The sequence below is a fragment of the Opisthocomus hoazin genome, chromosome 10 (genome assembly GCF_030867145.1).
Source record: "Opisthocomus hoazin isolate bOpiHoa1 chromosome 10, bOpiHoa1.hap1, whole genome shotgun sequence".
Lineage (NCBI taxonomy): Eukaryota > Metazoa > Chordata > Aves > Opisthocomiformes > Opisthocomidae > Opisthocomus > Opisthocomus hoazin.
The window spans coordinates 14,818,268-14,839,918 of NC_134423.1; the positions used below are offsets into that span (position 1 = coordinate 14,818,268).

General features: G+C 40.7%; 1 protein-coding gene across 7 annotated transcripts in view; it reads left to right on the forward strand.

Moving 5' to 3' along the window:
* OTUD7A (OTU deubiquitinase 7A) overlaps positions 1-21,651 on the forward strand; it is a 167,154-nt gene that overhangs the window by 133,549 nt on the left and 11,954 nt on the right. For all 7 annotated transcript variants that reach the window (XM_075431846.1, XM_075431847.1, XM_075431848.1 and 4 more), the window contains 4 exons: positions 7,029-7,156; positions 9,030-9,179; positions 19,966-20,080; positions 20,333-20,417. In XM_075431846.1, the coding sequence (XP_075287961.1) occupies positions 7,029-7,156; positions 9,030-9,179; positions 19,966-20,080; positions 20,333-20,417 (478 nt within the window). The remainder of the gene's footprint in view (positions 1-7,028; positions 7,157-9,029; positions 9,180-19,965; positions 20,081-20,332; positions 20,418-21,651) is intronic.

Genomic DNA, 21,651 nt, shown 5'->3' on the forward strand with positions numbered 1-21,651 from the left:
CATGACCTCTAGAGGTCCCTTCCAACCCAAAGCATTCTATGATTCTAAATTTGGCTCTATTCACCACCAGTTTTCTCTGGACTTATTCTGCCTGTTTCATTCTGTACGTTTCATGGACTGTGTAGTTTTAGTATCCACCAGTCAGAGGTGCCCTCAAATGTTGCATTTTCCAGTCAATTGAACATCTTTAAGTTTACTTCCCAGATACTTAAACAGGGAATATCACTATTACATAAAGAATTAATTTAAATTTTTTTAATGTTCTCATCATGGTTTGCATTTATCTTTTTGCAAATTGAAATAAAGTAAGGATAAATAGACAACAGTTAATTTTTCCTTTAAAATAGAGAAAGAGGAATCAGGCAAGAAACTTAGCTTATTAAATGTATGAATATGCATATTTCTTTGCAATCATTTCAAAGACAGAATGAATGTGACAGAATGAATTATTTTCTCAGTTTAAGGTACTTATGTTCAAAATAGAGCCCTTGAGAAGAAAAGGAATATCAAAATAGTATTTCTGAGATGGAGTATGTTACGCTCTCTAGTTAGATACTGTATTAAGAAAGCTTGCAATTTAGTCTTTGAATTGTAGATGAGGCATTCTCCTTTGGTGTCAGAATTAGCTAAAGCATCAGAAGTTATATCTGCTTCAAAAGAATTCAGTGGCAAGCCTATGTCTGGAATTATGCTGCCTCATTCACCTGCAAGTTCCTTTCAGTTATTGTTCAGGGTGAACTACATGCAAAGGAGATCAGCAATTGTCGCTAAATCCCCAAAGATTTCTTCTTTGAGAGCAGTCTTCTTCTGAGGCTTGGAAGTTGGAAAAAAAGAGAAAGATAAAGGGGACACAGAAAAAACTGGTTCTGAAGTTCTTGTTTCCAACATGTAAAATCCTTCAAGCACTGCTATAGTTTGCCTGTGGCCGGCAACAAAAGGGCCACGCGGCCGCTCTGCCGCCCCTCCCCCCGCTAGGGTGGGAAGGAGAATAGAAAGAAACAGGCAAAAAAATCGTGGGTTGGGATAAGGGCAGTTTAACAGAACAGCAGACAAAAGGAACAGTAACAACAACAATACGGATCAGGAGAATACACAACACAAACAGCAGAACGCAGAGAGCAACTCTCACCACCCGCCACCATGTGCGCTCCCAAGCCACGACTGCCTTCCCACTGCCCAGCTCCCCCCCACTGGAACCCAGCATGATGGCACATGGTATGGAATACCCTGCTCTGTTTGGCCAGGTGGGGTCAGCCCACCCGGCTGTGTTCCCTCCTGACTCCTGGTGAAAATTAACCCTGTCCTGGCCAAACCCAGGACACACTAAAACAGAGCAAACTAATTAACAATGAAGCTGATTCTTATTTTGAAACAGATTTCCACATCTTTCTGTAAATGTGAAAAATAAATTTCCAGTTAACATAATTGGTTCGTTTATCTCCATTTACAAGCAAAACCAGGGGTACTGACTTGAAGCAATTGCTCTGAAAAAAGGAAAATGCCTTTTACTCTCTGTTTTTGTTAAGAACCTAACTATTGCAACCCTGCTGAAGAGAAAATTCCAACCCATTCCTTCGTTTTGCAGACTATTGTCAGTCAGGGATTTCAAAGCCTGTTCTAGTGCTAGATTGAATATTGCTGTTGTTATTCACTTGTTTAAAACCTAGTAGACCTGAAAGCTAGAGTCATGTTGTGGTGTGAGCTAATACAGATTTTGAAAGTGGATGGTATTCTTATTTAGTATTAACTGTCACCATCTAACTAGCTGTCTCATATGCTGTTTGCACTATCTTATTAATAAAGTCAAGTGATTTTTAAATGGGAAGAAGGGAGGGAATATTGCTTTAATCCTCCCATATGTCATTGGAGTTTTATTTAAGCCAGAAAACCAGAACATTTAAACAGGAAGTACCTCTCAAATGCACATAATCTCTGAGGTTTCAGACTTGGTTAGGTATTCAGAGTATTTCAACATCCAATTCTTCATACAAAACTACTGCATCCATCAAAGGCCCTAATCTTGTAGAGAATTTAGTTTAAATCATTTAATAAACACATTGCCTTAAAACTATTTTTATTTGATCTGGTTGTCTATTATAGGAGTGCTATTCCTTTTTAACTGTTCAGTATATGCATCAATTACAGGATGCAGAAGAAAAAAGTTCATTATAATGGTATATCTTTTCCTTATTAGCTGAAGTTTCTAATGGCTAATGATTCTTTTAATCTGTCCTATTTTGAGTTGATGTAAACCGTAGTTAAGGCAAACACAGCCTGGAAATTATCAAATTGCCATGGTGATTCAAATATGTTAGTTCAGCCAGCCCTTCAGATCTGAAAACAGTGGATATCCCACAGACTGTGGAACAGATATAAAATTAAAGGCAAAGGAGAGATCAGAATTATGTCATATTAAAATTAAGTACTAGTACCTGCACAGTGATTGAGTTTGTTCTTTTTTAACAAGTTTTTGTTGAATTCAAGATATTTCCTATTTGACATATGATTGCATCTCACATGTCACAGAAGATGTTTTACACAAAAGCAAGCATTCCCACCCAATTAAATACAAAATAACATGCAAACCAAAATAATCTACGGAAAGCTCGATGTAGGTTTTCTCTTTTATTATGTGCCTTTAAAACTGCTTCCTATATATTGGTTTTGCCTGAGAAAAAAGTATTGATGTTTTTAAAGACTAAGAAATAAAAATTGGAACTCGAAGCATTCACATTCTGTATCTCTTTTAGTTAATGCAGTATACCTCTCCCCCCACCCCCACCCTGGCCCCCAAGAAAAGAAGGGAAATGTCCCACTACTGTGTAAGTTTTTGTGTTTGTGTTGAAGCTCATTGCTGAAATACTGTATAATGAAATCAATGGATAGGTTCCTACACCTATCCAGAGCAGACATTTTTACTTGCTGGTAAGCTGCAACTGTGGCATATGTTGGTTTTAATTTTGAGATTCTTAAGCAGGGAAAGAAGAGGTTTCAGAAATGGTATGGTGGCAGATTGAGATGTGAACTCAGATTTCATTCTGGTCTCACAATTGTACCTAATCACCAGGTTGAAGAACTTGATATTTGGCATGTTGTTTCAGTATGTCTCAACTGTCTGCAGGCACTGGTCTCTTGCTATGCATGAATCCTGAAACTTAATCTAAACTTGGAATAGCTGTGATGAGTCTGTTGGTCAAACTGAGAATCTGCAGCATGTGCATGGGAAAAAAAAGCAAGGTTACAACAGGGAGCTGTTTAGAAGGAAATCCAAGGATGTGAAAACAGAAACTGACCGGTACAAATTGGATTTTCAGTAGGAGAGAGAATCACTTTGGAGTGCTGAGTAGATGTCCACCCTGTTTGGATTTAATTATTTAGTGGATCAAAAGATGTGTCAGGTTGTTATGGATACTTGTTAATGATGATTTTTCATTCTCATTAATCTTCAGGAAAATTCATACTGAATCCTCAGCAGTGGCACTGAAATCATGTGAGATGGCCCACATGAATTACTGGCAATGATGAAATAAAATTGAACATTGGAGAGGTTTCCCAGAGAGGCTGTGAAGTCTTCCTCCTTGGAGATGTTCAGAAGCTGTCTGGACACAGTCCTGGGCAACCAGCTTCAGGTTGCCTCACCTGACCAGGGGTGTTGGACAAGGTGACCTCCAGAGGTCCCTTCCAACCTCAACCACTCTGTGTTTTTGTGAAAATGAGCAATGGAAAACAGATGTGTAGTAGAAGAGAAGGATTTAAAATGTGTAAATATGATCATGAACCAAGCAAACCAGTGATGTGTTATTGAAGAGTAAAAAAGCCCAGTGGAATTTTGGACTTCACGTGCAGTCAGGCTTGACATCAGCTGACCAAAGGGATAAAGGTCCTTCTGATACAGCTGCATCTGGGAATATGCCTTTAACTTCTAGAAACCTCATTAACTAGGAGATGAGGAATAATTAGAGGAATTGAAGAAAAACTTCAGGACTAATAGTCTGGAAATACTAACATGAGAAAATAACTGGAAATCTTTGTAGCATATTGTATTGCTAATAACATGATTCTTCTAACTTCCTTTTGGCTAACAAATTGCTCTGAAGGTGACATAATGGACTGCAAATGCTGAAAAGCTGTCGCAGGCAACAATGGAGAAGAAGTCAGTAAGGAATATGGAAGGAAGTTACAAAATGGGGAATTTAGTTTGAACATCAGGAAAAATACCCTGATCAGTTTGGGTATCAGGAAGAGGGATACAGGGAAGGAGAGGTGTCTCACTGCTTGATCAAAGAATTTGTATCCTGCATCAGCCTACTGTTAATAATTTCCATTCTGCTGTGCTCCTAGGTTGACATGAAAGATTTTAATGTAAAGTTCCAGGGATGGTCTGGATGCCACCAGACCTGTAAGAAGGTATTTGTCCCACATACTCTAAAGCAGTGCCCACAGTGTTATGTTGTTACTATTATTCACATAGAGTGAAAACGAATGACAGTTAATTATGGAAGTTCTCTGCAAACCTAACAATAGGAGGACAATCATTGCCTTCATTTAAGAGTGTACCTAGGTTATGTTACCCACCTTTATTTGTCATGTCTCACAGAAGCTGTGCTCTGTGTGTATTGTGTTTTTAAGTGGCACTCTGCTGTGAATTACTGTCTTTACTTTTGTCGGCTTACCGCAACCATACCATTTTTCAGTCTTCTTCCATCTAGTGTGTTTATTTTCATCTTCTAGTTAGGGGCAAAGCTTTAAAATGTGATACTGACATTGGTGACATTAAACTAGAAAAATAGGAAAGGAGATCACTGAAACCAGAGGTTCTGTAAAATGCTTATGAAGTCGTAGAAGGGCTTGGAAGTGTTCAGCTAGAGAAGCGGGGAATTTAACAGAATGATTCTTGCAATCCAGATGAAAGAATAATCTGTTTCATAAATGATTGACTTTATAGGTTGGCTTTCCAAAGGTGCTGGGTATTTCCATTTCCTGGAAGATTGTGGGGCTGATCCAAAGCATACTGATGCTAATTGGAAAACCTTTTTTTTCAATTTTGTTACTCAATTTTAGGTCAGGTTTTCAGTCTTACCTTTTTTGGGGAAAAAGTAAGGGATGTAAGGATTTTAGTCCATAAATTATATCCTAAGGATTTGCCTCTCTCTATGTACATGGTGGTTTAATACTATTGATTTGTGTTGTTAAATTTGAATTTCTGACACATGAAGCTATTGAGAATAGATGTATAGGCTGTAGATGAATCTGACAGGGACTGGTTCCCTGGATGGTTTATAACTTTGTAGTACTGACATGAAAAAGTTACAAATAATGCTCTATGTGCTGTACACATTTTTGGCTTTCCTAAATGTCTTATCTCTATATTCTTCTAGGTAGTAGCAATTATGTAATCTAACATCAGTTCTCTCTGATATTCCTATCACAAACAGGTATCTTTTCTAATAGACACCCTGTTATTCAGTTTTCCTTTGTCTTCTGTCATTGCTTATGCCTTTCAGACATCAGATTAGGAATAAAACAGAAACTGCCCAAACCATCTCAGACAGAACTGGGATAAGTCAGTCTCACTTTTTAAAAATGTGTGTACCTGTCTTTGTCAAATCCTTTTTAGTAGGTAATTTATTCATTTTGGCGACCTTTGAAATTCAGGACTAATGATCATATTTTGACACAAAACACCATATTGTCAGCGTATTACCACTTAATAACCATGTCTTGGAGAACTAGATGTTGAAAGGCATTTTCACCAAGTAAGTATAATGAATTTAATACATTTTTTCCCAAGATGTATAGTCCGTAACAGTATCAACAATTCAAAAGGAAGAAACAACTCTTCAGAGTTTTTTGTCTTTGTCTTAAATTACTTGTTCGTTGTGAAGCTGGTGGAGGATTGACTCTATTTAGACCTATGGAATACTCCTCAATAAACCATTTATTTTAATATAAAAATGAAATATTATCTCTCTACTTCTTGAAGCACTCTGTATCTGCTCCAGCTAGATGAAGAGAACAGAAAAACTTTCATTAATTCCTGTGGTATTTGGATTGGACTGTAAGGCAAATTTAAAGAAGAGACTTGGGTTTCTCCGTAGTGCTGTCTTACTGTTTGAATTTTATATTCTGCTCTCCTGCCATAGAAGACACTAGTATTGATTCTTTCTGTGTGTTTTCTGAAACACAGAGCTCCACTGGTAAAAATTCTTGGCCTTGTCTCGCCTAACTACATCTTGATCTAGATTTCTTCTGTATTCTGTAAAGAGAAATGAGAATTTTCATCTCATCTTCGCACAAATGCTTAGGAGGAGAGGGACGATCCTAATTCCAGATTGTGCCTATCTTGTTTTGTTATCTGTAGAGGCAGTCAAGATGAAATGCTTAAACTTCTGATTTTAGACATCTGAAAGGTGAAATGTGTTTTCTCATTGGAAAATCTAATAGGAAAATGAATCTCCAGTTCCTTACACAGGTATCCCTCCCCATCTTAAAAGAATAAGTTTTGGTAATAAAGAAAAAAGTTGACAACTTCATAAGTAAAATTCCTTCTACTCAAGCTGACATCAGTGTTTCTTATATTGCCAAGGTAAACTCCACCTGTATTTTGTTTAGAGGAACTAGAAAAACACTTACCTTTCATGGCAGAGTCTGTGTGCCAAGGGTGTCACATGAAATTATACTTTTTGTCACAAAAGCAGATTCACTTCAGGAGCTTGACTAAGAATTACCTTTTTTATTCCCATTAGGCTACCAAACAATATCAAAAAGTAATGAATTTTGCTGACTACTAAACTAGTGTGGAGTCTGCAAGTGAAAACATTTTCTCTGTTGCTATTAATTTATTTCCAAAAATATATTTCCATTACAATTTCTTATGTTATCTATTTCAATAATTGGAATATGTGTTTTAGAAGATTGGGAATATGAGTGACAAGGAAGAAGAAATAGCTGCTGCAATGTATTGGTTCGCTAAAGTTTCAATGGTTGGTTCAAGCTGAATAAAAAAATTTCAATGCTGTGTGTTCCAGAGTCGATAATTCAGAAGATCCAGTGTATGAGAGCTTAGAAGAGTTCCATGTTTTTGTCTTAGCCCATATTTTGAGAAGACCTATTGTTGTAGTAGCAGACACAATGTTAAGAGACTCAGGGGGAGAAGGTAAGAGTTTTTCATTAGAAATTTATGCACCTATGTAAATTGAATCAGTCGTAAACAATCACAAACAGAAGACCCAGCTGTAACATATCTGAGTGTTTATGGGATAGCTGCTGCCTTTTTCTGGGGGGGGAAAAAAAAGGCAGAATGAGCAGAATTATACTAAATCTACTTCTGTTAGATGAAGGTAAAAAATACAAGATAATTGTGTAAGTCTTGCTGAAAATCTGTTTATCATAGATATTTACTATTAACTTAATAACCACCAAATTACGGAACACAATACATTTCTTACTGGTCTAAGTTCTAATTTTGCTGTGTTATTTTGGTGCCCCTTGAAATTCCACATAAATCAATCTAATCTGACTTAAAAATTGAATTTTGAATGTGTATATCTTGGCTTTTTGTTTTTACCAACTCCTTTGCAGCCTGTCATTCAAAAGTTTCCAGAATGTTTTATTCAGTTTGCACATGTGAGCACACAAATATTAGATCCATATGTGGAGCCATCTGGACAGCTGTCTGAACAGGACTTGAATGATATATTAATCTCTCTCACTTTTTACCATGAACTAGTAGAATACTAATTGATGATAATATGTTGCTTAACTAAAAGTGAATGTTTGGTTGATTAAAGGGGCGTGTTTAACACACGATGGAGTTTGCAGAAATTTACTTCTACAGGAAAATTTGGGGGGGTAATTTCAGTTCCCGTTCAAATTGTGAACTACAAGTAATGGTTATGTGATTGCTATCTGCTCTGACAGACCTCATCACTATTGCTTTATTTCCTCATAACTTTTCCTATCCCAAACTGCTGCCTTCCCACATTTTCTTCTCCTTCACACAATCTGATTCCGTCACAATAATCCCAGTGTTTTTCTCACTGCTGGCCTCATGGACAGGATGATCGAGTTACCTCGGTTTAACTGTTGTATCTACAAAGTATGGGTTTTCAAAAAGACTAGTAACTTGGCCAAATTTGGATAGACTCACCAAAAGATTTAAGCCTCAAAACCAACACTGTTCTCCATCCCAAAGTCTGGACACAGCAGACCTCTTCAAAAAAAAACTCTCTAGTAAAAACAGTGCGCAGTTTAGGTTTACTTTTTCCTTATGCTCATTTTGGAAATATTTCAGCAATAAGGATTCATATTTTCACAGCAAAAGGAAAAGTAGTTGTTCACAAGCAAACACATTGAGAGAATTTTCCTGCCCAAACTTGCTGTTTCCCATAATTATATATAAACAAGTGTAGAATCTTTCAAAGGGAGGAGCTTTGCCATTACAGATGCAGCATCCCATTCAAATTCTACTTGGAGAATTTTTCTAATCTGTCCTTACCATTATTGTGTATACATAAATATATGCGTTCATACATATATGATGTGTGTGTGGACTATAAACATGTTTATAATGTTTCTTACAGAAATCTGTTAATGCGAGGCAGGAGTGTTAATGCAAGCATGAGCAGAGTATGTTACCAGGAGAACTGATAGTATATTTATTGCTGATTATTAGAAAATGTCTTTCCACGTGGAAGTATTACAGGAAGGTACAAATCTGCATATATGTGTGAGTGTCATTAAGATATTGTTATAAGACATTAATATATCTTTACTAGCAAATAATTAGAGCAAAGAAAATATATGTAAGAGCAGAATTTTTTCATTATTGTTATTTGTATATTTCTTGACGTTTTTATAACGAAATTTTGCCTGTTGCTATGACTGTTTTCTGCATTGATTACTCCACTTTAGGTTGTTCTCCTGGAGCTCTGAAAATGTTGTAGCACAATTGTTACATGTAATAGAACTAACATTATTGTCTGTTCTTTGACATGGTTAAAGAAAAAAAATCTCATTTTTCTTTGCAGCGTTTGCACCTATACCATTTGGAGGAATTTATTTGCCTCTTGAAGTTCTACCTAACAGATGCCATTGCTCACCTCTTGTGCTAGCCTATGATCAGGCCCATTTCTCTGCTCTTGTTTCCATGGAACAAAAAGATCAACAGAGAGAACAAGGTATGCTATAAACACAGCAGTCCAAGGGTATATATTGCATACAATTCACAAAGTACTTTATTCTACCTGTAGGTGTGTTTATCAGAAAGGAAACAATATCCACTAAATTTTATTGCTTCATTCTTAGGAGTCTGAGTGGTCTAATCACAAGACTGGGAGCCAAGAACTCTTCAGTCCTAATCCTTGTGCTATCATTGTCTGTCTTTGGCACTTACACCTTTTCTGTCAGTTCTATGTGTGTAAATAGGTATAATCATAGTTACCTACTGTGCTTCTGGGTTCTTGAAGGTCTTTGTTAATTTGGGTTAGTAACGTGTTTAGAAGATAAAGTGCAAGTCAGATTACGATTGAAAACTCATGTAATGAAAAATCTCCCTTCTGGTGTGCTGAATGTACTTTTCTCATTTAAAAGCATTTCGTTAAAATGTTTTTATCTTACCATCTTGCTGTCTTGTGTTTTATGTTGGAACAGTGAGAACAAAATCTGACCAGGTATTTCTGTGCCAAGTTTGAGCTTCCTGGATATGGGATTGGGAGTGACAAGAGCTTCCAGACTGGATTTGTTCCTGCATCAGTAGCCTAGGAGCTAGCTATAACTGCCCTTATTTGAAAGACCTGTTTGCTTAATAATAGAAAGCTGTGAGATGAACTCCTGTCTGTCTTTGCTTCTTTTGTGGGGAAGAAGAAAATGTTTTGCCAAAAACATGGTGAGGCTTTAGAAAATTTCAGTGTTTTGCTGTTAGATATGAGTTGTCCTTTTTTTTTGCCTGATGACACTGCAGAGGTTTTTTAAATCGCTTATGAATGCATATACCTGTAAAGTATGTGTGCTGGCTGTTGAGATCTCCTGAATGAATTTCATTTAGTCCTCCTTCCTAGAGAGTAGTTCAGAGGCAATTAAATATCCTTCATTAATTCCCTAACCATATGTGCATTTCATCTGATTTTGGATATGTTGAGCATTTTCCATTCTTATGAGACAGCATATGCTGCAGCTGTGCAAAGTAGAAAGATGTTCATTAAAATGATGCAAAGGAGGCAAGAAATGCTTGAACAACAGATTTTGTTGTAGACATCTTCATGCAAGAATCTGACATCTAGTTAAGTCTTGGAAGGATGGGAGATTTTTTTTTTTATATGAGGTTGTGAGAGATGGGAAACACTCTACAAAAGGTTGCATGTGGTATTGGCAAAGTTTGTGTTGGTGAAGAGGAGACTGAACCATAAGACAGTAATGGAAAACAAGGTTGATCTAGACGTCAGATATTCAGTGGGAAAATGAATCCAGTCCAAGTATTCAGCCTTCAGTGGCACACAGCTATTTCAGGGATTTGTAGGTAGGTGCTTGGCAGTAGGTCTGGCCTTTGCATTATACACCAAGACATTGCAGCTGCCTTCTAGCCCTCAATCTGGATGCAATGTCAGCATGATATTAAGTTAGCAGCTCCTGCATATATGTTGATGTTACAAATAGTAAAGTTATCTTGTTGTAGAACATGCCTCCATGTCTTTGATCTTGATCATTTTTGGGTCTGAGTTCCGTTGGTGGTGAAACAAGACAGTTTCTGGAGTAGGCAGAGTCCATTTCTTTCTTTCTAACAATTGGGGTTGGAATAATATCAGTAGACTGACAGTAACCTCATTTATTTCAGGCACATCTATCTGCCATCATACAATACTTCATTATCACAGGTCTTACAACACCCTATGTGCATAAATAATTTGATCGAATACACAGAACTTCACTATCTCTGCAATAACTTTTCAGATAGGGTAACTGCCACCCACTAAATCTTTTGCTATTGTGGCATTCGCTGAGTGACAGGATTTACAAAAGCTAGTGAGGGAAACTACTGTTCAGCTGGTCTGACCCTACCTCTCAGTAGGTGTTGAAGTATTTAGTGATACAACTTGGTGCCACTTACTGAAATATTTCTAATATTACAAGCTGTATATCCCTATTAATTACACACTGCAGGATTTTGGGTTTGATAACAAGGTCACATATTTGATTTCTCCCACAAGTGCTAGCAATAATGTTAAATATATTTCTTGTGGTTAGAAACTGTGTTTCTGTAGGATTTTCCCACACCTGTAGTCACACAGGAAAGGTGCTGAGAGAGAAAAAGCTACCAAATATCCAGCACAACATCAGTAATGTTAAATATTGGCTTTGTTCATGTATAAGTTCATCCAGGTTAATTACAAGGGCTGTTGAATCAAAATAGTTATTAGTTTTGTATGATCCAATTTTACATGTTTTACTGCAGGGCCTTGAATACACAGGCTTCTATTCTGTGCAGCAGCAGAGAGCACTTGGCATTAAGTCTGGGATGAAGGGAATGCTTTAGCTTTCATCTGCCAAGTTGGTTGCTGTTAGAGACTGCAGCAGTCTAACAGCTGACAGCATTGCTATTGTTCTTCAAATGCTGTGACAGGAAATAGATTGGCGCAAGGATGCTCTAATAATGCCTATTTTTTGTACCTTGTCAGCATAGAGATCTTGGCAGCTTTGGCACAGAGGAAGGGAGAGCCACAATTAATAAGAATCAGAAAACAGTGGCACAGGTGCCAGAGTACATGGTCAGATTTTGAATTATCAGAATGCAGAGAATCAGAGCTACAACTTCTTAAAATGAGCATCTCTAATAGCCAGGCCATTAATAACTTATTTATACTCTATAGAGTATTTATACTCTAACCATGTAACTGGATATCAGGAGCAGTATCTGAAGCTGTCTGAACTGCTGCATGTACGTATATACATGTTTAAGCTGCTGAGAAGCTGTCTTGTGGAGGACACAGTATGTCCCATATTTGTGAAATATGTGTGGTCAAAAAAATGCTGACGTGAATGCCAGAAGTTCTGCTTTGGCATATAGTTGTTTACCAGATCATTTTGAGCACTACTTCAAATGTATATAAAGAGAGAAAACACACTAACATCCTCTTGTCTGTAGAGGATTTAAAACACATTTTGACATGTCTTCTTTTTACCAGCACATAGCTGGCATTCCGATGGCCACCAAAGGCCCTCTTGTGTTGAAATCCACAATGTCTGATTAAAAACCTATAAATACTTTTATATTTCATGCAGTCTATATTTATGCCGGTGTTTTTTATCTTTGTTTATGGAAAATAATAGACCAGTTCTCAACTGCCCCTAAGACTGCTTCATTGAACTTTGAGCTTCCCACACTCCCGTGCTTTGTGAGGCAGTCAGCAGTGAAACGACTGCACACAGTCAGTTTACAGTAACAAGAGTGAGAGGTGTGACGGGTTTTTAACAGCAGTATGTCAGTATCTGTGCCAGCATTTTATTTTACTAGTATTTTCAAAAATAGTTAAAGTGGTGTTCGTTGTAGAAGATTAATAATGACATTTGAGGCATGAAGATCAGTGCTGGGAAACACTGTGACTTCACAGCGCATAAGGCAATACACCCAACAGAGGAATGGCATGGAAGTCTTCACTGTGTGTCTTAAAACTACCATGAATTAAATAGCTGCTGTTACTTTTGATGTATCCAGTCTGTTGGCATTAGGACTTCTAGACTGTGTTTCAAGTAGTGTGGTTTCAGCTAGAGAACATCCAAAACCAAGTGTAACCAAACAACTGCGCCAAAGTTGCAAAGTCCCCAGTGTGACTGGGCAACAGGAAGATGCTACAGTCTGTTGCTTTAGAAATGAATGTGATGGATCCTGCTTGCAGTCCTAATGTTAAAATACTCTTCTGTCAGGAACATGGGGAAATCCTACAAGAAACCCTGGCTATCAAACTGAATTCTGTGAGACGGAAAATCTCTCACAGTGAAGACAGAATTTTAAAACTCCATTACTTTAGCAGATACTTTTTGTATGAAGATGGTAGTGCTTCATACTGACCTCAGACTATCCCTTAGAATGAGTGTACAGTTTCCATTCAACTCAGAGTTTGAAAAATAATAGTGAACAAATTTCTGTGTGAAGGTGGAGAGAGTATGTGTCATAATGTGTACATTAGTTAAGAAAAGAGTGACATGCTGTAGACAATCAGCTCTAAGCTTTGTTTTGTACTTGTATATTAAGATTTTAATAAAATTGAGTATCACTAGATATTTTTATTAGGTGTATTTTCAGTATCAATAGAAACAGCCAGCTTTAAAAAGGATTCCTTTAAAATTTGTTTATAAAAATGATTATTTGTTGAACTATGTGAAAACTAGTTAGTTTCAAGCTGTCCTTAGAAAAGAAACTCAAATTTACTTTTTGAGGTTTACATCCCAAAAAGACTGATTCAACTTACGGACAGTTCTTTGGTCCAGGCTTCCCAATATCACCTGCCTCAGGATCACATTCCCAGTTCTCTGCCAGCTGTACCTGTAAGGTCAGGTGCTACCTGAAGTGGAAGTGTTGTGTTGTAAACTTGTAATGCTGCTCTTTTAGAAATTGCCTTCTTCCTTCAAACAGCTGATATATTGCATTGTAAGGTCAGTTGTAAATCCAGTCAGTACCTGCTAGTAATTCAGTTAATTGGCAGAATATGTGTTTTCCTTGAGAAACATGATTAGTTAATTGTGTTCTCAATTATTCCAGGCCCTTTGTTGAAATAATTTCATTGAATACAGCAGAGTAAGCCCTCATATTACACCAATGAGCGTTAAAACATCTATTCAGTTGTCATCTCTGCTGTACGTTTCTTACGTCCTTGTGCTTCAGGAGCTTGCTTTACAGTGCATTTTGAACTGTAGATTCAGACTTTCTGCTGCTTATTCACATTGAGTTTCTTTAAGGAGCTAAATTCTGTTACAATATTAATTTCTGTGCTTGCATCTTACAGCGGTATCTGCAGCTAAAGATGATTAATCTCCAGCTGTTCTATACTGTATTTGCAGTTAATATGGGGAAAATATTTCAAAAATTACCTACTATAAGCAGTAGGGGGCAACATCTCCATTAAATTTTTAAAGGTTTGACCTTTTTATTTTCAGTTTGCAAAGATGAAAATATATATATACTTTCTGCAGTTGTTGTCAAATTGTATGAACCAAATACTGACGTCACTGTGTTAATCTAAACTGCAGTTTAAATTCCTGTATTCTGCTAGGTGAGGAACAATATTTAACCAAAAATGCTGTAGCTTTGTTTTGACAACATGTATTTTCTGAACTGCAGAAAATATTATAAACGGCATATAACCAATAAGTGCAATCAATTTTCAATAATTCAGTGCTATGATGTTTGGATGATTTCTCCAGGTTTCTTTGCCCCTTGGCTTTGCTGGAATGAATACCTAGGCAAAGTCCTTCAGGGTTTTAGTATAGAAAATTAAATTCCTTGACTGGTTGTCAGAGGAGCAGCAGTGACCTGTACCATGCTGAGGATCCCACCCAGTCCCCTAACAGCTTTTTCTTTTTTCGTTTCCCCTAATGAAATGGAAAGGGAGGAGTCTGCTGCCTTTCTGGGGCACAGGTTAGAAATGTTGCTAGGAAGCTGCCTGGTCTGGTGCGGCCCTCTGATTATTACCGCAGTTGGTACTGCAGGTTGGCGGTGATGAGATTGTGGAGAGAAGTCCCAAGGTCATCAAAAAGGAGTTCAGGGCACTGGGCCAATTGGTTGAAGGATCAGGTAGCACAGGAGGTGTTTTCCTCAATCCCATCACTGGCAGGAAAGAACACTGAAAGGGACAGGAAAACTCACCTGATGAACAGGTGGCTCAGAGACTGGTGCCGTCGATGAAATTTTGGTTTCTTTGATCATGGGGAAGTTTACGCAGCACCGGGCCTGCTGGCAACAGACGGAATCCAGCTGTCTGAAAGGGGAAAAAGGATTCTTGCCCACGAGCTGGCGGGGCTCATTGAGGGGGCTTTAAACTAGGTCCAAAGGGGGAAGAGGATATAACCAGGCTCACTAGAGATGAGCCCAGACATGGCATGCCAGGATTGGGGGTGAGATCAATAGCCCAGCTCAAGTGCCTCTACACCATTGCGCACAGCATGAGCAATAAACAGGAGGAGCTGGAAGCCATTGTACAGCAGGACAGCTATGACTTGGTTGACATTACAGAAACATGGTGGGATGACTCTTATGACTGAAGTGCTGCGATGGATGGCTATAAGCTCTTCAGAAGGGATAGTTGAGGAAAGAGAGGCAGTGGAGTGGCTCTGTATATTAGGGACTGCTTCAATTGTACAGAGCTCAACAATTCTGATGACAAGGTCAAATGCTTATGGGCAGATCTAGCGAGCCATCTCCTGTGGTAGGCTCACTTACCAGCTGCATCAGGAAGTTATCTTCCACACACTCTGGCAACCTCCTAGACTGTTTCCTCTCTGCTGTGTTGTATTTCCAGCAGATGTCCGGTAAGTTAAAGTGCCCCCGGAGAACAAAGGCTAGTGATTGTGGGACTTCTGCCAGCCTCTTGTAGAAAACTTCATCTACCTCTTCATCCTGGTTGGGTGATCTGTAACAGACCCCCAGCAGGATGTCTGCCTTGTTGGCGTTCCCCCTCATCTTTACGTACAGAATCACGGAACGGTAGGGGTTGGAAGGGACCTCTGTGAATCATCTAGTCCAACCCCTGTGCCAAAGCAGGGTCACCTACAGCAGGCTGCACAGGATCTCGTCCAGGCAGGTTTTCAGTATCTCCAGGGAAGGAGAATCCACAACCACTCTGGGCAGCCTGTTCCAGTGCTCCGTCACCCTCAGGGTGAAGAAGTTCTTCCTCATGTTCACGTGGAACTTCCTATGCTTCAGTCTCTGCCTGCTGCCCCTTGTCCTGTCACTGGGCACCACTGAAAAGAGTCTGGCCCCATCCTCTTGATACCCCCCCTTAAGATATTTGTAGGCATTTATTAGGTCCCCTCGCAGCCTTCTCTTCCTCAGGCTAAACAAGCCCAGCTCCCTCAGCCTCTCCTAGTAGGAAAGATGCTTCAGTCCCCTCCTCATCCTCATAGCCCTCCACTGGACTCCCTCCAGTAGCTCTTCATCTTTCTTGAACTGGATGCAGTACTCCAGATGGGGCCTCACTAGGGCAGAGTAGAGGGGGAGGAGAACCTCCCTCGACCTGCTGACCACAGTCCTCTTAATGCATCCCAGGATCCCATTGGCCTTCTTGGCAACCAGGGCACACTGATGGCTCATGGTTAATCTGTCATCCACCAGGACACCCAGGCCCTTCTCCGCAGAGCTACTCCCCAGCAGGTCCGCCCCAAGCCTGTACTGGTGCATGGGGTTGTTCCTGCCCAGGTGCAGGACCCTGCATTTGCCCTTTTTGAACTTTATCAGGTTCCTCTCTACCCAACTTTCCAGCCTGTCCAGGTCACGCTGAATGGCAGCACAGCCTTCTGGTATATCTACCACTCCTCCCAGTTTTGTGTCGTCAGCAAAATTCTTCATCCAGGTCATTGATGAATAAGTTGAACAATACTGGGCCCAGTACTGACCCCTGGGGGACACCACTAATTACAGGCCTCCAACTAGACTCAGCGCCACTGATGACAACCCTCTGAGTTCTGCCATTCAGCCAGTTCTCAATCCACCTCACTGACCACTCATCCTGAGCTTCCCTATGAGGGTGTTATGGGAGACCGTGTTGAAAGCCTTGCTGAAGTCAAGGTAGACAGCATCCACTGCTCTCCCCTCATCTACCCAGCCAGTCATGCCATCATAGAAGGCTATCATATTGGTCAAGCATGGTTTCCCCTTTGTGAATCAATAATAACCTTCTTTTCCTCCACTTGCTTAATGATAGCCTCCAGTATGAGCTGGTGTATCATCTTTCCCAGGATGGAGGTGAGGCTGACTGGCCTGTATATCCCTGGGTCCTCCTTCTTGACCTTTTTGAAGACTGGAGTGACACTGGCTTTTCTCCAGCCTTCGGGCACCTCTCTTGTTCTCCAGGACCTTTCAAAGATGATGGAGAGTGGCTCAGCAATGACATCTGCCAGCTCCCCCTCAGCACTCGTGGGTGCATTCCATCGGGGCCCATGGATTTGTGGGTGTCCAGATTGCTTAAGTGGTCTCTCACACAGTCCTCCTCAACCAAGGGAAGGCCTTCCTTTCTGCAGGCTTTCTCTCTTACCTCCAGGGGCTGGGATGCCTGAGGGCCAGCCTCAGCAGGAAAGACTGAAGCAAAGGCGGCATTCAGTAACTCGGCCTTCTCTGTAGCCTCTGTCACCAGGACGCCTGCCTCATTCAGCAGCAGCCCCATATTTTCCCTAGTCTTCCGTTTGCTGCTGATGTACCTGAAGAAGCTTTTCTTGTTGTCTTTGACATCCCTTGCTAGATTAAATCCATATGGGCCTTAGCCTTCCTTGTTGCTTCCCTGCATGCTGTGACAGTGTTCCTGTATTCTTCCCAAGTGCCTTGTCCCTCTTTCCACATTCCATAGACCTTTCTCTTCTGCCTTAGTTCCACTAGAAGCTCCTTGCTCATCCATGCGGGTCTCCTGCCACCTGGACATCTACAAGTCTATGGGACCAGATGGGATCCACCCAAGACTGCTGAAGGAACTAGCCAAGGAGCTGGCCAAGCCACTCTCCATCATCTGTCAGCAGTGCTGGCTAACAGGGGAGGTGCCAGGTGACTGGAGGATCGCCAATGTAAAACCCATCTACAAGAAGGGCCGGAAGGAGGATCCTGGGAACTACAGGCCTGTCAGCCTGACCTTGGTGCCAGGCAAGATTATGGAGTGGTTCATCCTGAGTGTGCTCACTGGGCGTGTGAAGGACAATCAGGGGAACAGGCCCAGCCAGCATGGGTTCATGAAAGGCAGGTCCTGCTTGACCAACCTGATCTCCTTCTGTGACCAGGTGGCCCGCCTAATGGATGAGGGAAAGGCTGTGGATATCATCTGCCTGGACTTTAATAAGGCCTTTGACACTGTTCCCCACAGCATCCTCCTGGAGAAACTAGCTGCTCATGGTTTGTGGATGGGGGTACTCTTTGCTGGATAAAAACCTGGGTGGATGGCCAGGCCCAAAGAACTGTGGTGAATGGAGTTAAATCCAGCTGGTAGCCGGTCACGAGTGGTGTTCCCCCAGGCTTAGTTTTGGGTCCAGTCTTGTTTAAAATCTTCATCAATGATCTGGATGCGGGGATTGAGTGCTCCCTCAGTAGGTTTGCAGGTGACACCAAGCTGGGCGGGAGTGTCGATCTGCTTGAGGCTAGGAAGGCTCTGCAGAAGGATCTGGAGAGGCTGAATCGATGGGCTGAGGCCAACTGTATGAGTTTCAACAAGGCCAAGTGCCGGGTCCTGCACTTGGGTCACAACAACCCCATGCAACACTACAGGCTTGGGGAGGAGTGGCTGGAAAGCTGCCCAGCAGAAAAGGATCTTGGTGTGACAGCCGGCTGAACATGAGCCAGCAGTGTGCCCAGGTGGCCAAGAAGGCCAGCGGCATCCTGGCTTGTGTCAGGAATAGTGTGGCCAGCAGGAGTAGGGCGGTGATCATGCCCCTGTACTCGGCACTGGTGAGGCCACACCTGGAGTACTGTGTTCACTTTTGGGCCCCTCACTACAAGAAGGACATTGAGTTGCTAGAGCGTGTCCAGAGAAGGGCAACGAGGCTGGTGAGGGGTCTGGAGAATAAGTCTTAGAGGAGTGGCTAAGGGAGCTGGGACTGTTTAGTCTGGAGAAGAGAGACTGAGGGGGGACCTTATTGCTCTCTACAACCACCTGAAAGGAGGTGGTAGTGAGGCAGGTGTTGGTCTCTTCTCCTAAGCAACTAGTGATAGGACAAGAGGCAATGGCCATAAGTTGCGTCAGGGGAGGTTTTAGATTGGTTATTAGGAAAAATTTCTTTACTGAAAGAGTGGTCAGGCATTGGAACAGGCTGCCCAGGGATGTGGTGGAGTCACCATCCCTGGAGGTGTTTAAAAAACGTGTAGACGTGGCACTTCAGGATATGGTTTAGTAGGCATGTTGGTGTTGGGTGGATGGTTGGACTTGATGATCTTAGAGGTCTTTCCCAACCTATCATTCTATGAAATAAATTGCTGGCTTTAATTAAATCTGGCAGTGTTTTTCTCTTAGTTTCTTGCTGGTGGTGAATGATAGACACTCTGTAAAATCACAGTGCAGTCCCTGCATGCTGAGTGTGAAGCAGAGTCATTAGGATACGTGTTAGAAAGCAGAGCCCTAGCAGAGGCGGGGAGGAACAGAAGAGCCAAACCAGCTAGGCAGTAATGCTGGGATATAACAGCTTTTCACCACACTCAAGACAGGCCTCAGACTAACCTCTTAACCCATATATATGTGGATTCATGCTCCTCAATTATATTAATTCACAGTTTGAATCCAAAATCGCTGTAACTGCATTTTTCTTTCTTTCTTAATGCTGCGATCAATATATTTTTGTTTTTTTGTTAGTGGAAAACCAAAAGGTGCTAAACTGAAAAGGCAAAATAACTAACAAGTATGTGCATCTGTGTGACAGGCAGGAATTTTTCAACTTTGTATTGCTTTCTGCTATTCTAAGGCTCTGTCTCCAGAAAATGTTTATTGTGCATTACAAAATGGCAGTGATGTTCTCCCAGAGGTCTCCCCTCCTCCACAGGTGACTGTCTTTCACTCCAGGAGCAATCAGTGTGTTAACCTCTTCCTCTCCTCTTCTATTGCACAAACATCAAAACAGGGAAATGGAGCCCAGTATAAATCATTTGTAGTGCTCTGGATGAGAGAATTCTGCAGCACATTCTAATTTTGCCCTTCTTCAACCAGTTATGCTGCTTTTCACAGCAAAATCATTTCTTTTGTCTTTTTTGTCCCCCCCTCCACCCCAATCCTTCTTTCTTCTCTGCTTCAGCGGTGATCCCTCTGACTGACTCTGAACACAAGTTACTGCCTTTGCACTTTGCGGTCGATCCTGGGAAAGACTGGGAGTGGGGAAAAGATGACAATGATAACACCAGACTGGCCAAGTAAGGCTTTTCTGTAACTTTAGTGTTAAGCAGTAAGGTGTCTTGAGCCATACTTGATTGAAATATTGGGAGAACTGCTAACAGGGAGGGCTTTGTTCATGTTCTCTGGTTACATGGGAGAGAAGATAGGGGTGGGTCTCCAGCTGACGGTGAATTGTGATTCAGGCTGTTGTTACATCTCCTCCTGTTAAGAAGTATTGCTTTTTCTTTCAGGCTTTTTTACTGTTTGTTTCCTTCTTTTTTCATCCTTAGTTTGATTCTGTCTCTTGAGGCAAAGCTTAATCTTCTACACAGCTATATGAATGTAACATGGATACGCATACCATCTGAGACACGGGTAAAGTATAATTCCCCCTCGGTCTAAACAAGATGAGAGTGACAAGGCATGACAGGGTGTTGTGTAGGGTAGGCTGCCTGGACTGGCCAGCTGCCTGGAAACACCTCAGTGTCCTAGCAGAAGGGACAAGTCACTTATGGCTCATTGTCACTGCAATCAGGCTTACAGATTTTACTAGCTGTTTGTTTTAGTAACACAGTTGCTTGTATACTTTTGCAACTCATACTCTCTTCTGAAATGTATTTTCTAGCTTAATCTTTCTGTTAGTTATTTCAGTAGTCCATGTAATTCAGAAAAACCTTAAAACAGACCTTTTCTCACCATTGTTTTCTCAGAACTTTGGCTTGCTCTCCTAATGCCACTGTTAGGTCACCGATCCCAAGTCCTTTCTGAGAATACATTTGCACCCCTGGACAGCTCCCAGTTTAGAGTGGCTGACAAAAGGCCACAGACTGGCGCTGAACCGGAGCCTGGTTCTTTCAGAAAGCTATTTTAGAACCAATGCCCAGCTGGCACCTAGTCAGCTGCAAATTTCTCTGCAAATTACATTGAATAGATTGAGGGGCAAGTCTGGAGGAAAAAGGTGGCTGGAAGAGGATGGAGGTGATTTAGACAGCCTGTGCAGATGGGATGTGAAAGGAGGAACAGAACACAAAAGGAAAAAGCATTTAACAAGCTGCAAGAGGGGAAAAAAAATATTTTTTTCTGGTTTCTGCAGTGGTAGCTACTACATCAGAAAAAGGAGAGCAGCTCTACTCCTGACTGGGTGGTGGGGTGCTGGGGGATTACAGAGAGAGAAAGGACATTTAAGTACCTAGGGACAAGAAGCAGGAGTGCATTTCTATACTGGAAGCATATACATCTTCAGAGCTGCTTTTTTTTTTTTGTCTCTGAATCATTATATTTAGTTAAATGTTTTGCATTTATCATTAGCAGATTTTAGTTTCATGGTGCCTGAAAGCAAGACCAAGTTTTATAAGAGTAAATGAACAGAGCCATATTTATAAGTATCCTAAAATCCTCATTATTGCATTTTCAACAATAATGTTTTATCACCTTACCTAAAATCTAAACTGGAACACAGACTTCTAACACCAGTTTTATCTGCATTGTATTTCCAGTAAGAATTAATACACCTCATTATATTCCTCAGTCTACTTGCTTAAGTTTAATGCTTAATATTTCAGGCAAGACGTTTAGCTCTGGTGCATTGTACGTTTGATGTTCATGCACC